The sequence below is a fragment of the Enoplosus armatus genome, chromosome 17, assembly GCF_043641665.1.
Source record: "Enoplosus armatus isolate fEnoArm2 chromosome 17, fEnoArm2.hap1, whole genome shotgun sequence".
Taxonomy (NCBI): domain Eukaryota; kingdom Metazoa; phylum Chordata; class Actinopteri; order Centrarchiformes; family Enoplosidae; genus Enoplosus; species Enoplosus armatus.
In genome coordinates this window covers 20,527,134-20,545,678 of record NC_092196.1, presented here as the reverse complement: position 1 = coordinate 20,545,678, position 18,545 = coordinate 20,527,134, and the positions used below count along the sequence as shown (strand labels likewise).

Below are 18,545 nucleotides of genomic sequence, written 5' to 3'. Positions count from 1 at the left end.
GTCCGTCTTATAAAGTCTCTGCTGGTAAAGCTCATATCATCATTGATAAGTGAAGGTTATCAACTTAATAGTTCTGGACCAGGATCTCAGGTATCTGGATCACAAAGTTTGTGCTAAGCTGTGCTAAATGTTTGTATACTGATCATCTTTGGCACAAAAATTCTTATCTCATCTTCAGGTTGTAGCTTGAGCGCTCACTTTAGTCATTTAGGTAAATAGAAGTACCAGATCGGACCGTGTATCCGCAGATGCCACATACTGAAGGGTCGGGTAATCCCTGACGACAACAAAAAGCAAAGAAGTCAACAAATTCCAGTAGAAATTCTGTTTCCATCACAGAAACAGGCGATGCTTCCTGTGGCACTGAGCTCAGTCACACAGAACAAAAGGCAAACAGTCATCTTAAAAAACCACATTTCCTTATTCAGAGTCGGAGAGCTCCGAGTGAATCTTACAGTGAATGAGCCGTACAACCACAACCAGGAGTTCAATGAGGCTAAAAGGCTCCACGGAGCTGCAGAGATGATGATGATGATGATGATGATGATGGTGATAAATGTCTTCTCCTCTCACATTAGATTCATTATTTACACAACATATTAAATAAGGCAGAACCACTGATGGCCACGAGATGTTGCATTCAAAAGCATCTCTTTTGAATTGGAAAGTACAATTTTTATGCTCATTCATTAAATGAGTTCATTAAAACCTTAGAGAGGGGTGTTTTTGAAAGTGTGTTTGTTTGATTGACTTGAGTCTTGGCCAATCACATTCAGCCATGTTGTTTACTGCTTGCTTTTCCCAGATCAGCGCCACACAGGCTCCCTTTGACCACACTAGAGTTAAGCGACTAAAGAATCTGTAATCATATGTAAAATATGTGCTTTTAATATGTGTTCTCTGGGATTAGTGGCACTTTGTTGTTGGTGGAGTTTCAGACTATCAGTTGACAACGAGGACAAAGCAGAAGACTGAGTGTGTTTCACTAACAGTTAAAAAGTAGTATTTAAAGACATTCTCAAACACCCTTCCAGTGTTCAGCACTTTTAAAGTGTGTTCAAACTAAACAGAAAGCGAATATTCACTTTGGTTGAATGGTGCAGGTTTGACCTCCGGTTTAGCCGTCTGCGTTTAACAATCGTGAAACGAGCGCGACAGTAAAGACGTTTGTTGTAGCCGAACAAAAAGGAACTAACTTCATGTGTTTGCATGTCTGCTAACCTTAACCTGACCCTTAACAGGAACTCCACTTGTTTCACTTCGTCACTCGGTGCGTCTTGGATGGATCGGATAGTGATCTGATAACTAAAAAGCAGTGTAAAGTGTAAAAGCATCCATGAAGCATTCAAGACGGACTGAAATCTACCTGCATCTGTTTGTGTCTTTTCATTCACTCTGTTTGTAATCACGCGGCCTCTAAAATTAGCTTTGTGTTCAGTCTTAACACACCTTTTGAGCGAAAACAAAACAACAAAAAAAAGAGCAAAACACTTTCACAAGAAAACAAAGGAGGTGAGGTGGTGACACGCAGTCCAGGAAGTGAGTTCAAGATAAGTGCGAGTGCCAAAAACAAGTCCTGCTAATAAACAAACAAACTGTGTAGTCTTAAGCCGGTAACAGACATCCCAAAGTATCCATAGCAACGTATCCATCCATTTCATTCACTGCAGCTCCCAGAGAGAGCGGTCCGTATGATGTGCAACACACAGTACCGTTACATGTTGGGGGAGATCCGGACCGGATGGACAGGAGGGAGCAGCTCAGAGGAGGATTAAGGATCGAGGTGGAGGACGTTTTCTTTTTCACAGCAGCAGCTTGGGTCCCGCCCCGAAGTCTAACCTCTTCACCAGCCTTTAAAAACACAACAAACACACTCACAGATCAGCTGCTCCGGTTTCCTGTTTCACTCACCGTCAGACATCATTTGAAATCTTACAACCTTCAAAACAATGAAAACACTGATGTATTTGTGTGCTGTTTTCAGCAGATAAACAATCATAGGAGTGATCATTTTAAAGCTCCCAACTTTTCAATTTGTGATTTTTGATCACATCCCTTCGAGTTTTGTCTATCTGGACATTTTTTTCAGTATTTTCTTTCTTTCTTTCACAAACTAATAACAGGTTTGATTCCTCTGCTAGTCCGGACATGAGACCTGCAGCTGACGGCTGCACAGTGCAGGAGGACAGAGCGTCTCACCCCTTGTTGTAGAGGCCGTTGGTGGGATGGGTCTCTGAGGAGTTGTTCTGGCCCAACGTCGCCCCCTGTCCACCAGCGTGGCCTCTGCGGTTCGCTGTCTGCTCGTGGACGTAATCCCGACACGACGCCAGCTTGGACTCCAGGTTCTACAAACAGGCCATTCAGCTTCAGACAGTCATCACTGTGATCCTAATCGCTGGAAGGAATCTAATCTGCACTGGTATCAAACTTAAACAAGACTAAGAGCCACTCTAGCGGCTCTGTGAGACTGTAAAGCTCTTTATAAACTGTTAAATGGATGAACGTTGAGGTTGAGATCTTTGTGGGGAAGTAAATGTAATAAATGTCAGAATAAAAGGCCTAACAGCCTCAGTCAGAAACACTATCTGTATTAATAGTATGTATGGAACTGATTGTCATGTCTGTACAGTTTAGACATCATCAGTGTTTCAATGTGAAGCAGCGCTAAAAACAAAGTACAGCTGAGGCTGAACACAAAATGTCATGGCGATCTATTTCAGTTTGGACCAAAGTGGTGGACCAACGTCTGACGGACAGACCGACACTTTATCATCCCCCAAAAAACAGAAACAAAAGTTTCAGTCAAGAAATATTCATTAAATACTGAAGTGCATCGTGTCCTTTAATAGAAAAGTGCATGAAGTGCAGATGTTTGCACCTCTGAGATCAGACAGTGGATGTTTCCAAAGCTTACAGTCACACGTCTTTCTTTAAGTTGTCAGTATTGTACAAAAATAGTCAAATCTTTTAGGAAGAACAATTACTGATTGTGTTTTGTGCTTGTCTGTACTTGTTGTTGCTTCAGCTCTAGAAAAGAAGTGAGAGTAAAACCAGAAGCACCCTGCAGCGCCACATGACGATAAGTCAGCAGCTGATAAAAAGGCTGATTCATGAAACGCCGAGTTCAAAAATCACAAGCGTGGTTCTTACCCCGACTTTTCTCAGCAGCTCTCCAACAATGTTCAGAGCCGAGATTCTGGCCGACGTGGTGAGAGGAGTCCCTGAGAGGCTTTCACCTGCAGAAACAAACATCCCAAGAAGGCAGAGATAGTCGAGTTTCTAACGATACAAAGCGGGAAAACATCAGCTAACGATCACATTAGAGAATGTTCGGGATCTTTGTTTGATCATTTACTTAACCAATGAATCGATTGTCAATCAATTCATTAGTTGACACTTCAATAATACTTCAGTATTTCATTTAAAATGAGACCTCAGCTCTCTGGAAAATGAATCCTGATGTTCAAATAAAAAACGATTAGGTGGGTTTTTCAGCCCCGAGCAGTGCCTGCAGTCTTCCTCTCAGGCTGCATACAACCTTCCGCATAAGGTATCCTGTAGTGTATTGACTAACAGGCAAAACCCAGGGAAAAGGTCTGAAAATCACTTGCTGCTGCTCGTTAATTGCTCAGCACACGGTGATAATAACTACAGGCTCAGATGAAGGCATCAGCATTTTCCTCTTATCTGGATTTGCGTGAGGACACCGTTTACAGATATAAAACTGAGACTTAAGAGGGACATGCTTGGATCCCTGGTGGATACTGGTGTGTCTGATAATGGGTCCAACAACACAACATGAACACATGCGCCGACCTCTGCTGATGGAGGGCGGCGGGGTGGTGAAGGACTCTGCTGAAGCTGGAGGTCTGGATGGTGTGGTAGCAGAGGGGACGAGCTGGTTAGAGGACGAAGACGTGGTTTTGTCCTCGGTTCTTTTGTCTGGGGGGGTGAGGGGTGGGGTGGGAAAACCAGCCGAGGAGGAGGAGGAGGAAGGCTCTTTGACTGCACTGCTGAGGGACGGCTTCCTGTCCTGTACCTGCTGTTTCTGCTGCACCGCAAGCTCCTGTCTCAGGTCTGACACACACAAACAACACATATGTTACAATATTTGTATTTATTATGATGTTTATGTTTTAACTGACAGCAGATCAGTGGAGCCCTACCTCTGGCCTCGTCCTTCAGCCTCTGGACGGACTCCAAGAGATTCTCCTTCTCGTCCAGCTCGCTCTCCAGGAAGGCGTTCCTCTCTATAACCTGGTTCATCCTCTGCTCAAAGTCCTCCAGTGACATGATGGTCGCCCTGAAACACACACACACACACACACACACACACACACACACACACACACACACACACACACACACACACACACACAGTGTGAGACTGCTAGTGAGGCTCGGGAGACTCGAGAAACTGTTACCACAGTCAAGTCATTGTTAGGCTACTTTCCTGCAGCCTTGCTAGCTAGGTTACTTGTGCTGTAAAAAGGCAGCTGGTGGAGAAGTAGACAGAATAATGGACCTTAAAAGTAAAAAAAATATAGTAAAAAGTACTTTTCAAGGTGAAGGGAAAACACAGTAAAGTTAAACATTTCTCTTTTCTTTTACCTCTATTTAGGTTTGTAAACGAGGCTAAAACGGGTTTAATCAGAATATGAAAACCACATGGTGAATTAATTTCCTTCGTACAATCACAGAGTTTTCCTTCAACTTCCTCCAACAATGTGTGAGTGTCCTCTGACCTCTTGGTCCTCTCCAGGTCATCGTTGGCCTGCTCCAGCTCTCTGATGTACTTGTGAAGCTGGTCTCTGATGGCTGTGGTCTCAGCCAGGTCTCCCTCCAGGCTGGAGATCTGCCGGTAGGCCTCTGAGTGCTGCGTCTCATACTTGTCCTGGCAGGAGGACGACCACAGTGTCAGGAGGAGGAAAACAAACAAAACTCCTGAAGGGGAATTTGCTAGCAGAAGCATTTAAATGATCCCAACAATTGAGGCTATTTAGTTAAAAAAAATCCCCTCTGTGGTTAAAAGCACATCCAGCTAATGGAAGCTTACATTTACTCATAGCTCCTTCACAGGAAACATCATGTGTTATCACGGTCACTCTGTTGCTGGCTTTATGTTTCATCACATGTTGAGTGTTGGATATTTCTACACATTATCTATCTGCAGCTGGAGGCACTGAGAGGCTCGCAGCTGGACGTGGCAGGAACAGAGACCTGGTACCAGACAACACAACACTGTGTCAAGCTTCAGCATGCTTCAGCTAAATTCCATGAAGTCTCTGCATACTGGTCATACATGCTGTGTGAGATAACAGCCCTTTTACCTTTTCAAGTTCACAGTCTTCTCAAAAGTCTCAACGGGGGGGCACTGAATGTTTCTCGGGGAAAACAACTGTGGTCCCAGGTTGATCTAATCCATGTGTATTTCAAGATCAACCTCACTTGTATAAAGAAATAAACACTAATATAAATACACATACACATAGATATGCAAATACAATTCAACGACCTTAAATAAACAACATGGCTGACAATGTCATCATAAACAAACAAAATCAACACAGTTAGCCAAGGTCACAACCATCATCACCGTCATCATCATCAAAGAACAACACCATCACTACTAAGGGAAATGACTGAGTGCTTATATCTATTGCTCTTCACAGCCGGAAATCTGGAAGGTAGATTCTGAAACTCGGAGTGAAGGGGGTCGGCGCTGACTGATGGGATAGATTTAGGATTTTGAGGATTTTACTGCTGACCTTCACCATCTTGTTTCTAGTGAGAGCGCCCTCTAAAGCGAGGAAGACGGAGACAACGAGCTGACACAGCTAAAGAAAGAGCTTCTTTATATGAAGTTGTTTCACAGCAGCAGCCTGCAGCTCAATCATTACACAAGACAGTAAACATAACCTCTGACCAACATACTACCACAGAACAGTCTTTTCTAGCAGGATGACTTATTCTCTCCTGAATGTTGAATCAAAGTACATGCGATAGGCAGAAATTGGGAGCTGCACAACCATGTGTTACAATGGCCTGTGGAGCCCAACACACATGATGCAATGAGCTCACTTTCACCCGGGACGCAGCACGGAGCATAAACAAGGCTTTATGACTGAAATGTTGGAAGTAAAATGTTCTTTTCTTTCTTCTTTTTCTTAATTTAGCCACGTTCCCCTCAAAATGCCTGTGTGCGTCTCTCAGCAGGATGATAAACAAATAAATAAAATTTAAAAAGGGAGAAAAGAGGGAGAGTGAACTGCAACATGACCGGGAGACAGGTCTCATGGGAAGTACTGCCATCCCCTCCAGACACGGACCAACCAAGACACATCAGCTGCCTTTTTCTGCCCTGAATCAATCCTCTGTGAAAGTGTGTGTGTGTGTGTGTGTGTGTGTGTGTGTTCAGTCATGAGCACCAGTGAAATCTATTCAGCACAGGCCATAAAACTCAACTTACTATCAGCTGATGAATATAGAAATACACAGTCAAATCCACTTAAATGGGTCAGTTGGTTGAACGTTATTAAAATAACTTTGCAACCCAGAACATGATACAGCCGCTTTATGGGGGTAGAAGGACATATTACAAGACTAGTACATCTATTCTGGTGCACTGGGACAGAACAGCTTTATTTCCCAACGATGAACCGCATTTGTTTACCTCCGAGTGTTGTCTTTGAGAACCTGAGGGAAAGTTCATCCCAAAGTGTTTATACAGAGCAATCTGAATCTTTGTTCTGCATATTATGTCTGAACGACCTCCAGTTTGCCAGTATCTGATAACTGATAATGTCCTCTGTACCTTGTAGTTTTCCAGTTCCATGCGGAGGCGGTTGTTGGCAGAAAGAAGTTCGCGGTTTCGTGCCTCACACTGTTTTAGCTCCGTCTCCAGCTCCACCTCATAGTCCCGACTCATCTGCTGAAACTCCTGCAGTTCCTCCTGGGCTTCCGCTACACTGCGCACACACACATACGCAGAATATTAGCTATATGTTTGTTACCTTTGGACATTATCACAGCAAATAATTTGAACTATTATTCAATTTCGCTTATTGGATTGGATTTTCTGGTTTTATACAGTAAAAACACAGTAATCACACTCGTGTTTGGAGCAAAACAATCAGACCAAGATGTTGTCTCAGAGGAGGTTTTGCCAGATAATTCTCAAACAGACCAGTTTGACCATTTTCCCACCCAGCCACAGGAAGCTGTGGGCATTATGGTTTAAACACGAAAGTCTAAACATCACAGAAGTGTGTTTAATAGGAAAACACCTTGCGGTTCACAATTGTTAGTGTTGCAGGAGTGTCTACAGACTCATATTTCTAGAAACTGAACTGGAGAGCAGCAAAAGAGTATTGATTGTTTTTTCAGATTTTATTACGGACCCCCAGAAGTCCTGAAAGATTATATTTTTTTTTATGTGGTGTGCACAAGTTATTATCTTGTTGGCACAACGTGTTAACTTATTCAAACAAAATATTAACTTATCTAACTTATATAACAAGATAAAAAATATCATTTTTCAGGACTTCTGGGGCTCCGTAATTTATTCATGGAGGGTCTGTTAATAAAACATAAACAGGGAGGGGGGGGGACACACCTCTGTTGACGCCTGGAAGCCTGCTCCTTCCAGTACTCCAGCTCTTCCTCCAGGGACCCAAACTCTGGAGGCTGCGAATCCCCCATCTCCAGCTCAGCCCAGGTGGAGAGCCGACTCTTCTGTCACACAATGGTCTGTGGTTCAATCAAAACAAGGCATTTAGACAAGGTACCGGTGGGTAGAAATTCCGTTTACAAATCGGCCAATTTATCATCAACGTTACGCCGGTTAACGGTAATAGTTATGATAGGACATGATTGATCAGACGATTCATCAGTATTTTCACGTTAATCCGGCAATTCAAGTAGCACTATATTTCAAATAAAATCTCAGTTTCTAGATTTTTGTAGTCACCGCCATCCATGGCGTTAACGGTGTGCTTAGTTCGGAGAGATAACGGGTAAATCAGGCGAATACGTTTCGACCTAGCTGTGGTAAATAATGTTTCTTTGAATACTGGTTGTATGCCGAATAGAAGAATAGATTACATTGATTCAAAAAACAGCTTTAACGTAAGTCAAATTCACTAAAATGTAACCCAAGCCACTCCAGAAATAAATTACTTACAATATTTATATGGAGTCTGGTTACAGCGACCTGAACTAAACAACGGGAACTGAAAGAAAACGCTACCTCAAAGATAACGGGTAACATCTACCCTCATATGATTTATCATTAGTAACACCTGCTTTTATAAACATTGTAAGTGATTAGCTCAAACTATTAACTACAAAACTAAGACAACACATAATAAAAAATGTAATGTTCTTAGCTTGTAAATGCAAATAAGTTAGCTAGTTCAGCTAACGGAGTTTAGCGTTAACCATTTAAATCCCAGCTGAGATAAACACAACACAGCTATAACTTACGCTCAACAGTTAGCTTCTTTCGACGCAGTGTTTACCAATTTATTCTTTTTCTAAATCCTCTTCATGTGCTGATACTACTACCGACACACTTTGTCGGTTAAATTTAAAGTCGAAACGATTAAATAAAACTATTAGAAGACTTTCCCGGAGTTGGAAACACAAAGTTGCTACTGTCTTGGGAAGACGTCGAACAATACTAGTTGCCATTCATATTGTCCGGACCAACTCACCAATCACAAGTTCGACGACAGCTTCGTTGCCTGTCGCTATTAGTCAACTGTCTGTCAATCAAAAGTTGATAGGCGGGATTAGAATCCTTGTCCAATCAGAGGAGTGATGTCAGGGTAAAAGGGGTGTCTTCATCATCCGCACCGTCTAGACGTTTTGATGGATTACCGGAGGCCGGTGCTGCCTTCCCGTGCTGTCGGAAACATCCGAAGATATGATACTACATTTATCGTCAGCCCTGTCTACAGCTAATGTTAAAAGTAAAATGACAGTAATCCAGAATCACGCTATTTACAGTCATTCATTGCGTCAAATTAAGCCCACAGTAAAATCAATTTATTCCACTCATCAAATTGTGTTCAAAACATGGTAAACAATCAGCTCTTATAATGGTGCCTTCAATGGTTGGTTTCTTAATTAGTTACTGCTGAAAATGAGCTACTATTTCCTTCTTATTAGCTATAATCACATAGATTATAGGTATAATTACACATAGATCACACATCAGATTTGGAGTGACAGCAGAGTTCACTTTTAGTGTTGCGATTATCCTTTTGTTTAAAGGTGAATCAAGGATTGTGCTTTCAAATTACGAACTTGAACCTACAAATCATGAATGTATCTACAAATGCCGTGATACTGCCTTTAATTTCCTACCACAACCTTTTGAATGTGTGGTGCCCAATTTGCAACTTTTGGTCTTAGATTTAGTATGTACAAGGAAGACATTGAATGCAGCATGTATGTGGAAGCAGAAAACAAGACGAAAAGTAAGAAATTATTATAAGGGGTGCTAGGTCAAAACGATGAGATAGTAAATCTTTTTTTTATGGGTTTCCATATACATTTATTTATTTCTCTTCTTCCAATAAAGATTATTCTGTCTGGTTGTTGTGTTTTGGGAAACCTAACACTCAAATACTAACTACCAATTAGTTTATCTAGGTTACAACTTGTTAGTATTGCAATGCACAAAAACAGTAAAATGACCTAATTGTATTACCATTGCTGTTCATTTAAATTTTTAATTGATGTCAAGAATAGAAAGAATGTAAACTTCAAATCTTAGTGATGTTTGATATATTCCCGATGGTGTTTCTCATCATTCTTCTGTTTACTTTTTTTGTAATAGTTGCATTTGTTGCAGTTGTACAGTTTCATTTAAATAACTTAAGTCCATAAACAACCAAAGGCACCTTCCTACAGCGCAACGCTGCACATTAACACAACAGAACAAAGGCTCAAACAAAGCGTCACTGTTTCATTCAGATGACGTGATTAACAGGTGAACAGACGGCATTACGATCATTTATACTTCATATCCCACATTTATTGTTCTCAATTCTTAGACCTGAATATGAAAGTGTGTTGAATTTTAATCCCTCTGCTTCCTGCTCTGCATCTGGCCACTTACATGATGTGTTGTATGATTATGTTTTTGAAGGTTACTGAAGGAGGGCGTGTTACACTAATATCTGAGCGTGGCACTTGAAAGCATCCTTGACTCTGATTGGGGAATTTCGCTTCCTGTTGTTGGGGTCAGAGGTCACACTGGGTCAACTCTGTCCTTTTCAGAGGGATTAACCAGGCCTATCTGATCCTGGTTAATCCACACGCACCATCACTAGAGCATAAAGCTGTTATACACACACTCCAATCCTCTATGTCCTTGCTTCATATCTGGGCTACATGTTTTCAGAAAGTCTGGTCCACACTGACAGCAGATTACAAACATGTGTCTGTGACCCTGGCTGGTTAAAGGTTATTTGTTTTGTTTCCGAGAGTGAAAATGTATATCAATCTTATTCTGTGTACAGTCTGTGTAAGTATTGTTAGCCTAGCTTAGCTGGAAACAGCTAGCCTGGCTCTAAGTTTAAAAAAATCAACCACTAACGCCTCTAAATCTCACCAATTAACATGATGTCTCTTGTTTTCTTAACATGCTTTTAGACAGAAATATAACTACAATATGGGGTTTTAGGGTGGAGTTACGCGCTGGAAGTATTTTTGGGCTAACAACAGTTTATCCATCCGCCCTGTTCTTCCATACAGGTCTTCAGCTGTAGCGCAGGCTGCCAGATATACTTGGTGAGCGCAGGCGTTGGTATGGGTCTTTGAACAGCAGTAGTGGAAGAAGTATTCAGATTCCTTTCTTAAAGTAGCAATACCATAATATAAAGACTCTCCATAACGAGTAAAAGTCTCAGTAACAGTATTATCAGTATAAAAGTACAAATTCTCACTATGCAGGCAAAATGGCCTGGTCAGAGTTGTGTTGTTATACATGGTGTTATTAAAACTAACATGCAAACAGCATTTTAATGTAGCTGGCAGGGGTGAATGTTTTATATACTGTTGGATGGTTTAATTCACTGTATAACAATGCTCATGATAGGCTTCTAGCCAGCGTGGCTCTATGGGTGGTAATGTCAGTCGGTGAAATGTGGTGCACACAATTGTAATAAGTTTTACAGTTTGGTAATCCCTTAAATTTTCATCTAGCGCCACCATCAGGTCAACATTTAGACCTGCTAAACATCAGCATGTTAGCATTCGTCATTGTGAGCATGTTAGCATGTTGACGCTAGCATTTAGCACCACCGTGCCTTTAAATACTGCCAATGGTGAAGCCTCACAGAGCCGCTGGCAAGGCTGTAGACTCATAGTCTTATTGTACTTTCAGTCGCCTGATTTCACCAGTCCACTCCAGGACCTGGTTCAACACCTTAACAGTGCTACAGTCTCATTGTTGATGGCTTAACTGTGACACACTTTCCCCATCAAATCTCATTAAAACCTGTGCGTATGACGTCATCCCATCCACTCGACAGAATAGAAGAGGTCCCATGTCAAAATGACATTACAGTGTTAACACACCCACGAGTGTCCTATTTCTGAAAATATCAAAATACTAATGCAGCAAAGTGGTTGAGGTTCTCACAGTTTGCTGTATACCGGTCATCACAATATCATAATACGGACTTTCACACAAAGTTCTGAACAATATTGAGCATTCTTTGAGGTTTTATTTTGGTTTCATACATGGAAGAACAGAATGCCTATGTTGTTATTCACTTAAAGCTTATCTACAGAAGGGCTGTGTCCAAACCTCTAAACTTGTGTATAAACCTGGTCCTCCTTGATGTGATTGACAGGTGAATTTAATCCATGAAAGTACAATAATGCAGCCATGAGTTTTTCCACTTCTAGTATAATAAGTGTACTGCAATGAAATCTTCAATTCTCTTTTGATAAATATTAATAAAAGTCACAAATCTAAACAGGAGTGAGTGATGGGTCTGGTTTAGGTAAGTGTTGTGTTACATGATAAGGTATCTGGGCTGATGGCAATCTATGTGATGTTTCAAGTAAGAGGACAGGATTAAGAGACTGTAGCTTCGCAGGTCGAACTAGGAGACACAACACAGGTGGGATGCACTGATACATACTGTATCTGCTGGTAATAACACATAATGAGCCCTTTTGACAAGAAGTTGGTCTTAAAACTATAAAACAGTGATAGTCTGATGATATTTTATATTTATCTTATTGCCAGAAAATCCCACAAAAAGACCCACTAACAAGTATTTTGTGTATATCCTGACCTTTCTTCTATAGCACCACCATCACGTTCACTTTTCTCCTTGAACAATACTTGACAAGGTATCTTAAAAACGAGTAAAAGCTGCAGTAAATAGTTTCACGGCTTCCTGAACCTCCCTCTAGCGCCACCATCAGGAAGCTTGTGTCATGTACTGAGCACGTTCTTGCTCCCCAGATGATGAACCCCTTGTTTTTGGACACTTCGTGAGCTTTCAGACATCAGAAACCTGTTGCCTCATGTCTCAGCCTGATACATCAGTGCATCCCAAAATAAATACAGAAACTTCATTTCTAATTGTACACCAAAATATATATATATATATATACATGTATCTTATTGTACTGATGATGACTGAAGACTATCACCAGTCAGCCAGACACTGCTAGCTCGCAGACCTGTGGTCAGGACTCCAGTCACTGAAAGAAGGCACAACTAGTGTACAGCAGAAATATCGAGCCCTTAAATCTGATCTCAGGAGCTTCATTGCACTGTGGACTCCCATCAAACCAGTTCCACCAGCACAAAAACCAGCCACGGCCCATCACAACAGAACTGCCCTTTAAAGTCTGAAGTCCATGTGTCCAGTCTCATATAAAAAACCTCTGGAGGCAAGATCATCATTTGTTCATCACTGCAACTGTAAACAATACGTGCCAGGCGTAAGCACTTAGACTTTACATCCTATTCATGAATGTCACTATTTTAGTGTTGTTCCGTTGGTGGTAAAGGTGCATACCATGTAACCGCATGTCCCAGTTTGATTATGGGCAGGGATTTCAAACCCTTCTATCTTCCCACATGTCCTGTGAACATATACACTCCCAACTACACAAAATGTCAAAACAAATTCTTAAACTGAAGAAAACTGAGTCAAAAGCGATGCAGCAGAGGCCAAAAGATCCTGACCTCTCTGCCTGGTTGATGCCCACGTCTTAAACTTCATTCAGGAAACACTGCACAGCTGGAGGAGCTTTGCTCCTTATAACAAATAAACTAATAAACCTTAAAGAACAATATGTGGGGCTGATGTTATTATTAATCAGCTGACTGTCAGGGCTGTCCGCCTCATACAGTGTGTTGAATTACACATTTACTTTAGTTTGTTCCTGTATGTCACACAGATATTAACTGATATATTTATATATATATTGTTATTAACTTGTGTTTTATTGTCCTCTTTTATCTAAATGCTTCCCCACTTCACCAAGAAAAAAGTTCTGGGGGAAATAATACATATTTTTGACATAGAAAAGGTGAAATGTAATAATAACATTCAGCACAGGAAGAAAATGTCCAGTGATGTTATTAGTATTATTACGGCAGCCTTCAGATTCCATGACAGCTGTTGTGTGTGTGGCAGATAAATGTACTCAGTGACAACGTTTCCAACCAGTAAGCTGCTCCTCAGCTCCTCAGCTCTCCGTGGTGCTTTCAGTTTGTGGGTGCTGCTCAAGCAAAAGTGGGACCCCCTCTGTCCTGCGACCGAAGCTCAAAGGCCTGAAAGACAGAAGCAGCATCCTCCTCCTCCTCCTCCTCCCCTTAGTTTTCACTCTGGGCCTTTTGCTTTTTTCGGGCCAGCCGGGCCTCGCGCATCTCCTCCAGTGTCTTACGGGGGTCCATGACGAAGGCCAGAGCCACGGCGGCAGTGCCATCGCCGCTCTGCCGAGAGAAGCACAGGAAGGTGGCCCAGAGGAAGGCGCAGCAGCCCATGAAGGCCGTCCGCATGTACAACGGCATCAGGACAAAGTTCAGAAACTGTGACGAAAACAGGAAACAGTGAACGCGGTCAGGAGACATTGTAATTATAAATGTACTGTCAGCTTCTTCTGTACCTCTTCATCAGTATAATTAGTGTTTGGCTGATAGAAAAACCAAGACAGTCAGAATCATCCACCTGTGATCAAATGGATAGGATGCCCTTTGACTGTATAACTTACAGCAATAGTGACATTTTAATCAGATATGATGCAGTATTTTTTTTTTTGGCATGAAATGCTCAAATTTATCAGTATTGAATATCAGCATGAAACATTTCGGTCAGACAGCACAACAACAAAGTCTTTGTTATAAGCTATAAATGTGTAAAAAAACAATAAATTGCTTTCATGTTTACCTGCATGAATGGCCAGTACATGAGTCCAGTCTGAAAGGGAAAACAGGATGTGATGAGTTTTTTTGAAGACACAGAGGACCTTTGAAATCCCCGTCCATGCAAATCTGTTATTACTGCCTTGGAACGATTATTAAAGGAGATCAAGGATGAGTTTATGTTTGCAGTGAAGATATTTATAGTTTAGATTGGATGCTTTGGGATCCTTCTTATCCATCTAAATATACCACACCCAAAGTTGTGGAAATGGACTTCTGCCTTGGAGGAAAGGAGCAGCTGTCATAACTACTTGAAGATATTCTGTCAACATCCCATCTTCTTTGATTAACTGCCACAAGAGTCAGGCTTACAGTTTGGATTTAATGGTATTTTTAGGATGATTTATTGCTTGGATTGAGAAATAAAATAATGTTCTGGTCCACATCAGCACACTGGGGAACCATCATGTTCAACCTTTAAGACTTTAAAACAAGAGAAAAGGGACAGACCACTGTACCAAATCAAGAAAAGGACACTTGATCATATAAAATTAATGGAATAAACTGTATTGTAATCCCTGATCAGCAGATCAGAACCAGATACTTAAGTAAAAGTAGTAATACAACAGTTTAATATTACTTAATTATGAGTAAAATTACTGCTTTCAAACCGTGAAAGTACGTTTGTTTCAGCAAAATGTAGTTAAAGTAACTTATAATAATAAGTATACATAAGTATTATATTATTATGCAGCAGAATGATGATGAGAAGAGTATTATATTGGAATATTATTACTGATGTATTAATATGTAAACAGCATTTTAATGTTGTAGGGTAGTTTAATTAAATAAACAATTCTTCATATAAACTCATCGGATCATGTTTAGTATGTAAAATAATGACTGGTGAAAATAAATAGTAAACATATGATGTAGCAGAAAATGGAAATACACAAGCAAAGTACAAGAAGGCTCAAAGTTGTAACAAGGTACAATACTTGGATTATATCTCGCCCCCCCCTCTTCATCCGTCACTCAGACACACAGACTTCTCTTCCAGCCTTGAAATGGTCCTTATTAGAACATGTCTGTACATTTACCAGAATCAATTACAGCAGCATGACACTGTGATTTACATTTGGCAGGACTTCAGCTCCCACACGTCCTGAAACTCGCTGACGCGATTGAATTACCCCGCTTGCTCCCGGGCGTCGTGCCCACTGCGCAAAAGCGGCAGTGACACAATCTGGGTTAATCTGGCTGTGAGCTCGCAGCGGCAGCTCCTGTGTGTGAAGGGAAGGTGACTTTCCCTCGCTTGATGCTGTCGAGGCCTTCCTTACCTTCCAGGTGTTGAAGAACTTCTCCCTCCAGTCTTCAGAGATATCCTCCTTACCCTCCAGGAAGCTCACCCCTGCAGGACAGAGGACACGTTCACGCAGAGTTTGTGGTGATTTGTGCGTCATTACGCACAATCCAAAAACGTGTGTCATGACTCCTCACCTTGGCCCACATGATGTTTGACTGAGAGACGGCCTTAATATGAAGCCTCATCAGCTCACTATTGTGTGTTAACGGTTTTGAATAATTGTAGGGTGACAGCAAGTTATTATAATTATATAATAATCAGTCCACCTGAGTCCTGAGGTTGTGTTGTGCGTTGTTACAGAAAAGAGAGCAAAGATTCAAAACGTTTAACTGATGAGACTTATTTGCTTCTGTGCTCGTGCTCTGGTGGTGTGGTGACACCAACCTTTGGTGAGTTCATTTAGATAACTGGATGTCTTTGGCATCATGTGGTTCTTGGTCTTCCTACAAAAGCGCACAACATTTCAACCCAAACAGAGACCAAGAGCGTGTCTGCCCTTTGCCTCGCAGTAACCAAACTCTAAATAGTTCGTGTCTTTGCTGAGATGAAACCAGGTCAACTTACCCGTGTAGAAGACACTGGTGGCCAAAGGCGACGCAAAGCTTTGGTCCAGCAGGAGTTTGCGGAAAACCATCCCGGCGGACTTTCCTGGGAAACGCCTCTCCAGAGCTCGTAGCCAGAAGTAATTGAAGTTTCCATGGAAACTGATTGCCACAATGGCCACGTTGCGAGTGTGTTTCCAGTCCATTCGCTCCTTCTGAGCTATGAGCTGGTGGACAAGGTCACCGCCGGCGAATAAGCACCCGTACAAAGTGACATTGGCCAGCCAGGGGAAGCGTTTGGCGGCTTCTTTCAGCACAGCTCTCCTCATTTTGGCACCAGGGGGAGGGGTCCCGTTGACGCTTACAAAGTGATGCCGGACTGCCCTAAATGGCTTCAATTCAGCAATCAAGACGCAAGCATAGCGGTTAAATTCATTTGACTAGGCCTTGATATCAGTCGGGTGGCTGACACGACGCAATCCATCGGTGCGCGGTAATCAGGGAGGGATTAAACGCTTCCACCGGCGGCAGGAATATCACACATGATCAGATCTCAGATGTCTAATGAGAAATGTAGACTCCGACAAAAAGTTTCTCAAACACTCCTGCCGGCATATTCGCGCTCTGCGTAAAACCTGCCATGGCTCCGCTTTGGTCACTTGGAGAGGGCCCCTGTAAAGTATCGCGTCCTGGAGTTATGCAGCCGTAAAATGCGTCCGATCTTTGAAGAAGCTTGTGGAAAAGGCTCCAGGGGAACATGAATATAAATCTAGATCATTCCGTCTGCTCTGACTCGCCGTGTCGCTCCCGGTGAATCAGGTGCCTCTCCAACAAATCCTGCGGGTCAGGCGCTAATCTGAGGGATTGTCCCAGGCTGCCCAGACTTAGATCCCCGTAGAACTGCGTCACTGACACCAACAGAAGTAGTTTGCTGTGCAGAGCTCCGTGTAGACGCTGGTTCCGCCAGTCCACGCACTGTCAGATCAGCGGTGCCCCATGAGCTCAGTCACTGCTCTCTCACGACGTGTGGTTATCATTCAGACCGGCGAGCATCGCAGGCCTGACCACACCTTTCACACCACCGCAAAATAAAGCCAAGGACTTCTACCGTGTCTAACGCACGATGAAATAAACTTTAACAGACTTGTGTAAACGGAAATATTAGCGACGACATTGACCCTCTCCAATATGTCTGTCTGGAGGCTTCTGGATCACTGAAATGTCACTGATGTAGACTTTCAGTAGATCAGATCCTGGTCTGGAGCGTCCTCTTTCTTCACAGGTGGATCTTTTATTACAGAGTGCGTCATGATCTCTGTCCGAGGTGCTGATCCCGGGACTCTCCGGGGGACGCAGGAGGTATCTGTCCCGCTCACCGACATTATTCCTGCTGTACGGGGAGGGATGCAGTCTGGAAGGCTGCAGAAATGTGTCGTTTCAAACATCAGTGCTATTTTAAGAGGCTTCGTGATCAGTTCCTCAAGTATCGTGTATCGTTTTGTGGCCTTTTCTTGTAACGCTGATATCAGAAACTGCAATAAAACTGCAAGAAGCTGAATTCAATATGAGAAAAGGATCAAGGATATTTGGGAAGAGCTCAGACAGAATGTCTTTGATCCATCAAACATGGATCTTTAAGAGTCTGGGTACCGATGTGTTCGGTCAAGAGTGTTACTTACCTGCTTTATTCAACCTGCACCATGTTTCACAAAATAAGAGCCCCTGAATGCCATCAAGGCAGAGTGTGCTGACCATAGATCAGCTCCTGTATAAGAGTGAAGCTGTACTGAACTGTAAAGTGACACTGCACTGCTGTATCCACTGCAACCAACAGAGAGCGACGTCAGTCCACTCAGAGTCCATGATCCCAACTGAGACCTGATCAAGGTTTACACTTTTACATTTACGTTTACATTTTTGTTAATGTTTTAATTTAGGTAACCCCATTATGAGGTACTGCATATAAAATACTACAGTATACGTTGCATGTGTACAGTAGCTACACGTACCATCACTGTACTGTCCAGATTTGGACACAAATCAACTAATTTCATCAGTTTCACTTCATCTGAGGGGTCTGTTGATTCGGGAGGGACTAACAGAGCATATCCCAATCCAATTGGCTGAGTTCCCTGTCAATAGAAACTATCTTGTCTGTGATTGGCTGCTGTCTCTAAAGCCTCGGAAGTGTCATTTTTGGACTTGAGCAAAACTTCGGCATATCTAGCGGTGG

General features: G+C 42.2%; 2 protein-coding genes across 2 annotated transcripts; both read right to left on the bottom strand.

Moving 5' to 3' along the window:
• Positions 1 to 1,802: 1,802 nt before the first annotated feature.
• On the bottom strand, positions 1,803 to 7,724 carry LOC139300482 (nuclear distribution protein nudE homolog 1-like). Its single transcript, XM_070923597.1, has 8 exons — positions 7,616 to 7,724; positions 6,815 to 6,968; positions 4,746 to 4,894; positions 4,167 to 4,303; positions 3,817 to 4,077; positions 3,151 to 3,236; positions 2,200 to 2,345; positions 1,803 to 1,851 (listed from the first exon to the last, which is right to left on the bottom strand). Exons 1-8 carry the CDS (start codon positions 7,699 to 7,701, stop codon positions 1,803 to 1,805), a joined length of 1,068 nt encoding a protein of 355 aa, XP_070779698.1. The 5' UTR covers positions 7,702 to 7,724.
• Positions 7,725 to 13,855: 6,131 nt separating this feature from the next.
• On the bottom strand, positions 13,856 to 16,641 carry mpv17l (MPV17 mitochondrial membrane protein like). The gene is made up of 4 exons (XM_070923907.1): positions 16,335 to 16,641; positions 15,745 to 15,815; positions 14,430 to 14,459; positions 13,856 to 14,071 (listed from the first exon to the last, which is right to left on the bottom strand). Exons 1-4 carry the CDS (start codon positions 16,639 to 16,641, stop codon positions 13,856 to 13,858), a joined length of 624 nt encoding a protein of 207 aa, XP_070780008.1.
• Positions 16,642 to 18,545: the final 1,904 nt, after the last annotated feature.

Excerpts from the sequence above, each read along its gene's own strand:
- LOC139300482 (XM_070923597.1), bottom strand. The coding sequence starts at position 7,701 with ATGGGGGATTCGCAGCCTCCAGAGTTTGGGTCCCTGGAGGAAGAGCTG. Across the intron at positions 3,237-3,816 it reads GCCGCCCTCCATCAGCAGAG|GTGAAAGCCTCTCAGGGACT; the intron begins GTCGGCGCATGT and ends TTGTTTCTGCAG. Across the intron at positions 1,852-2,199 it reads AACGGCCTCTACAACAAGGG|GCTGGTGAAGAGGTTAGACT; the intron begins GTGAGACGCTCT and ends GTGTTTTTAAAG.
- mpv17l (XM_070923907.1), bottom strand. The coding sequence starts at position 16,641 with ATGAGGAGAGCTGTGCTGAAAGAAGCCGCCAAACGCTTCCCCTGGCTG. Across the intron at positions 14,460-15,744 it reads AGTTCTTCAACACCTGGAAG|ACTGGACTCATGTACTGGCC; the intron begins GTAAGGAAGGCC and ends TTTCCCTTTCAG. Across the intron at positions 14,072-14,429 it reads TGTACTGGCCATTCATGCAG|TTTCTGAACTTTGTCCTGAT; the intron begins GTAAACATGAAA and ends TTTTCGTCACAG.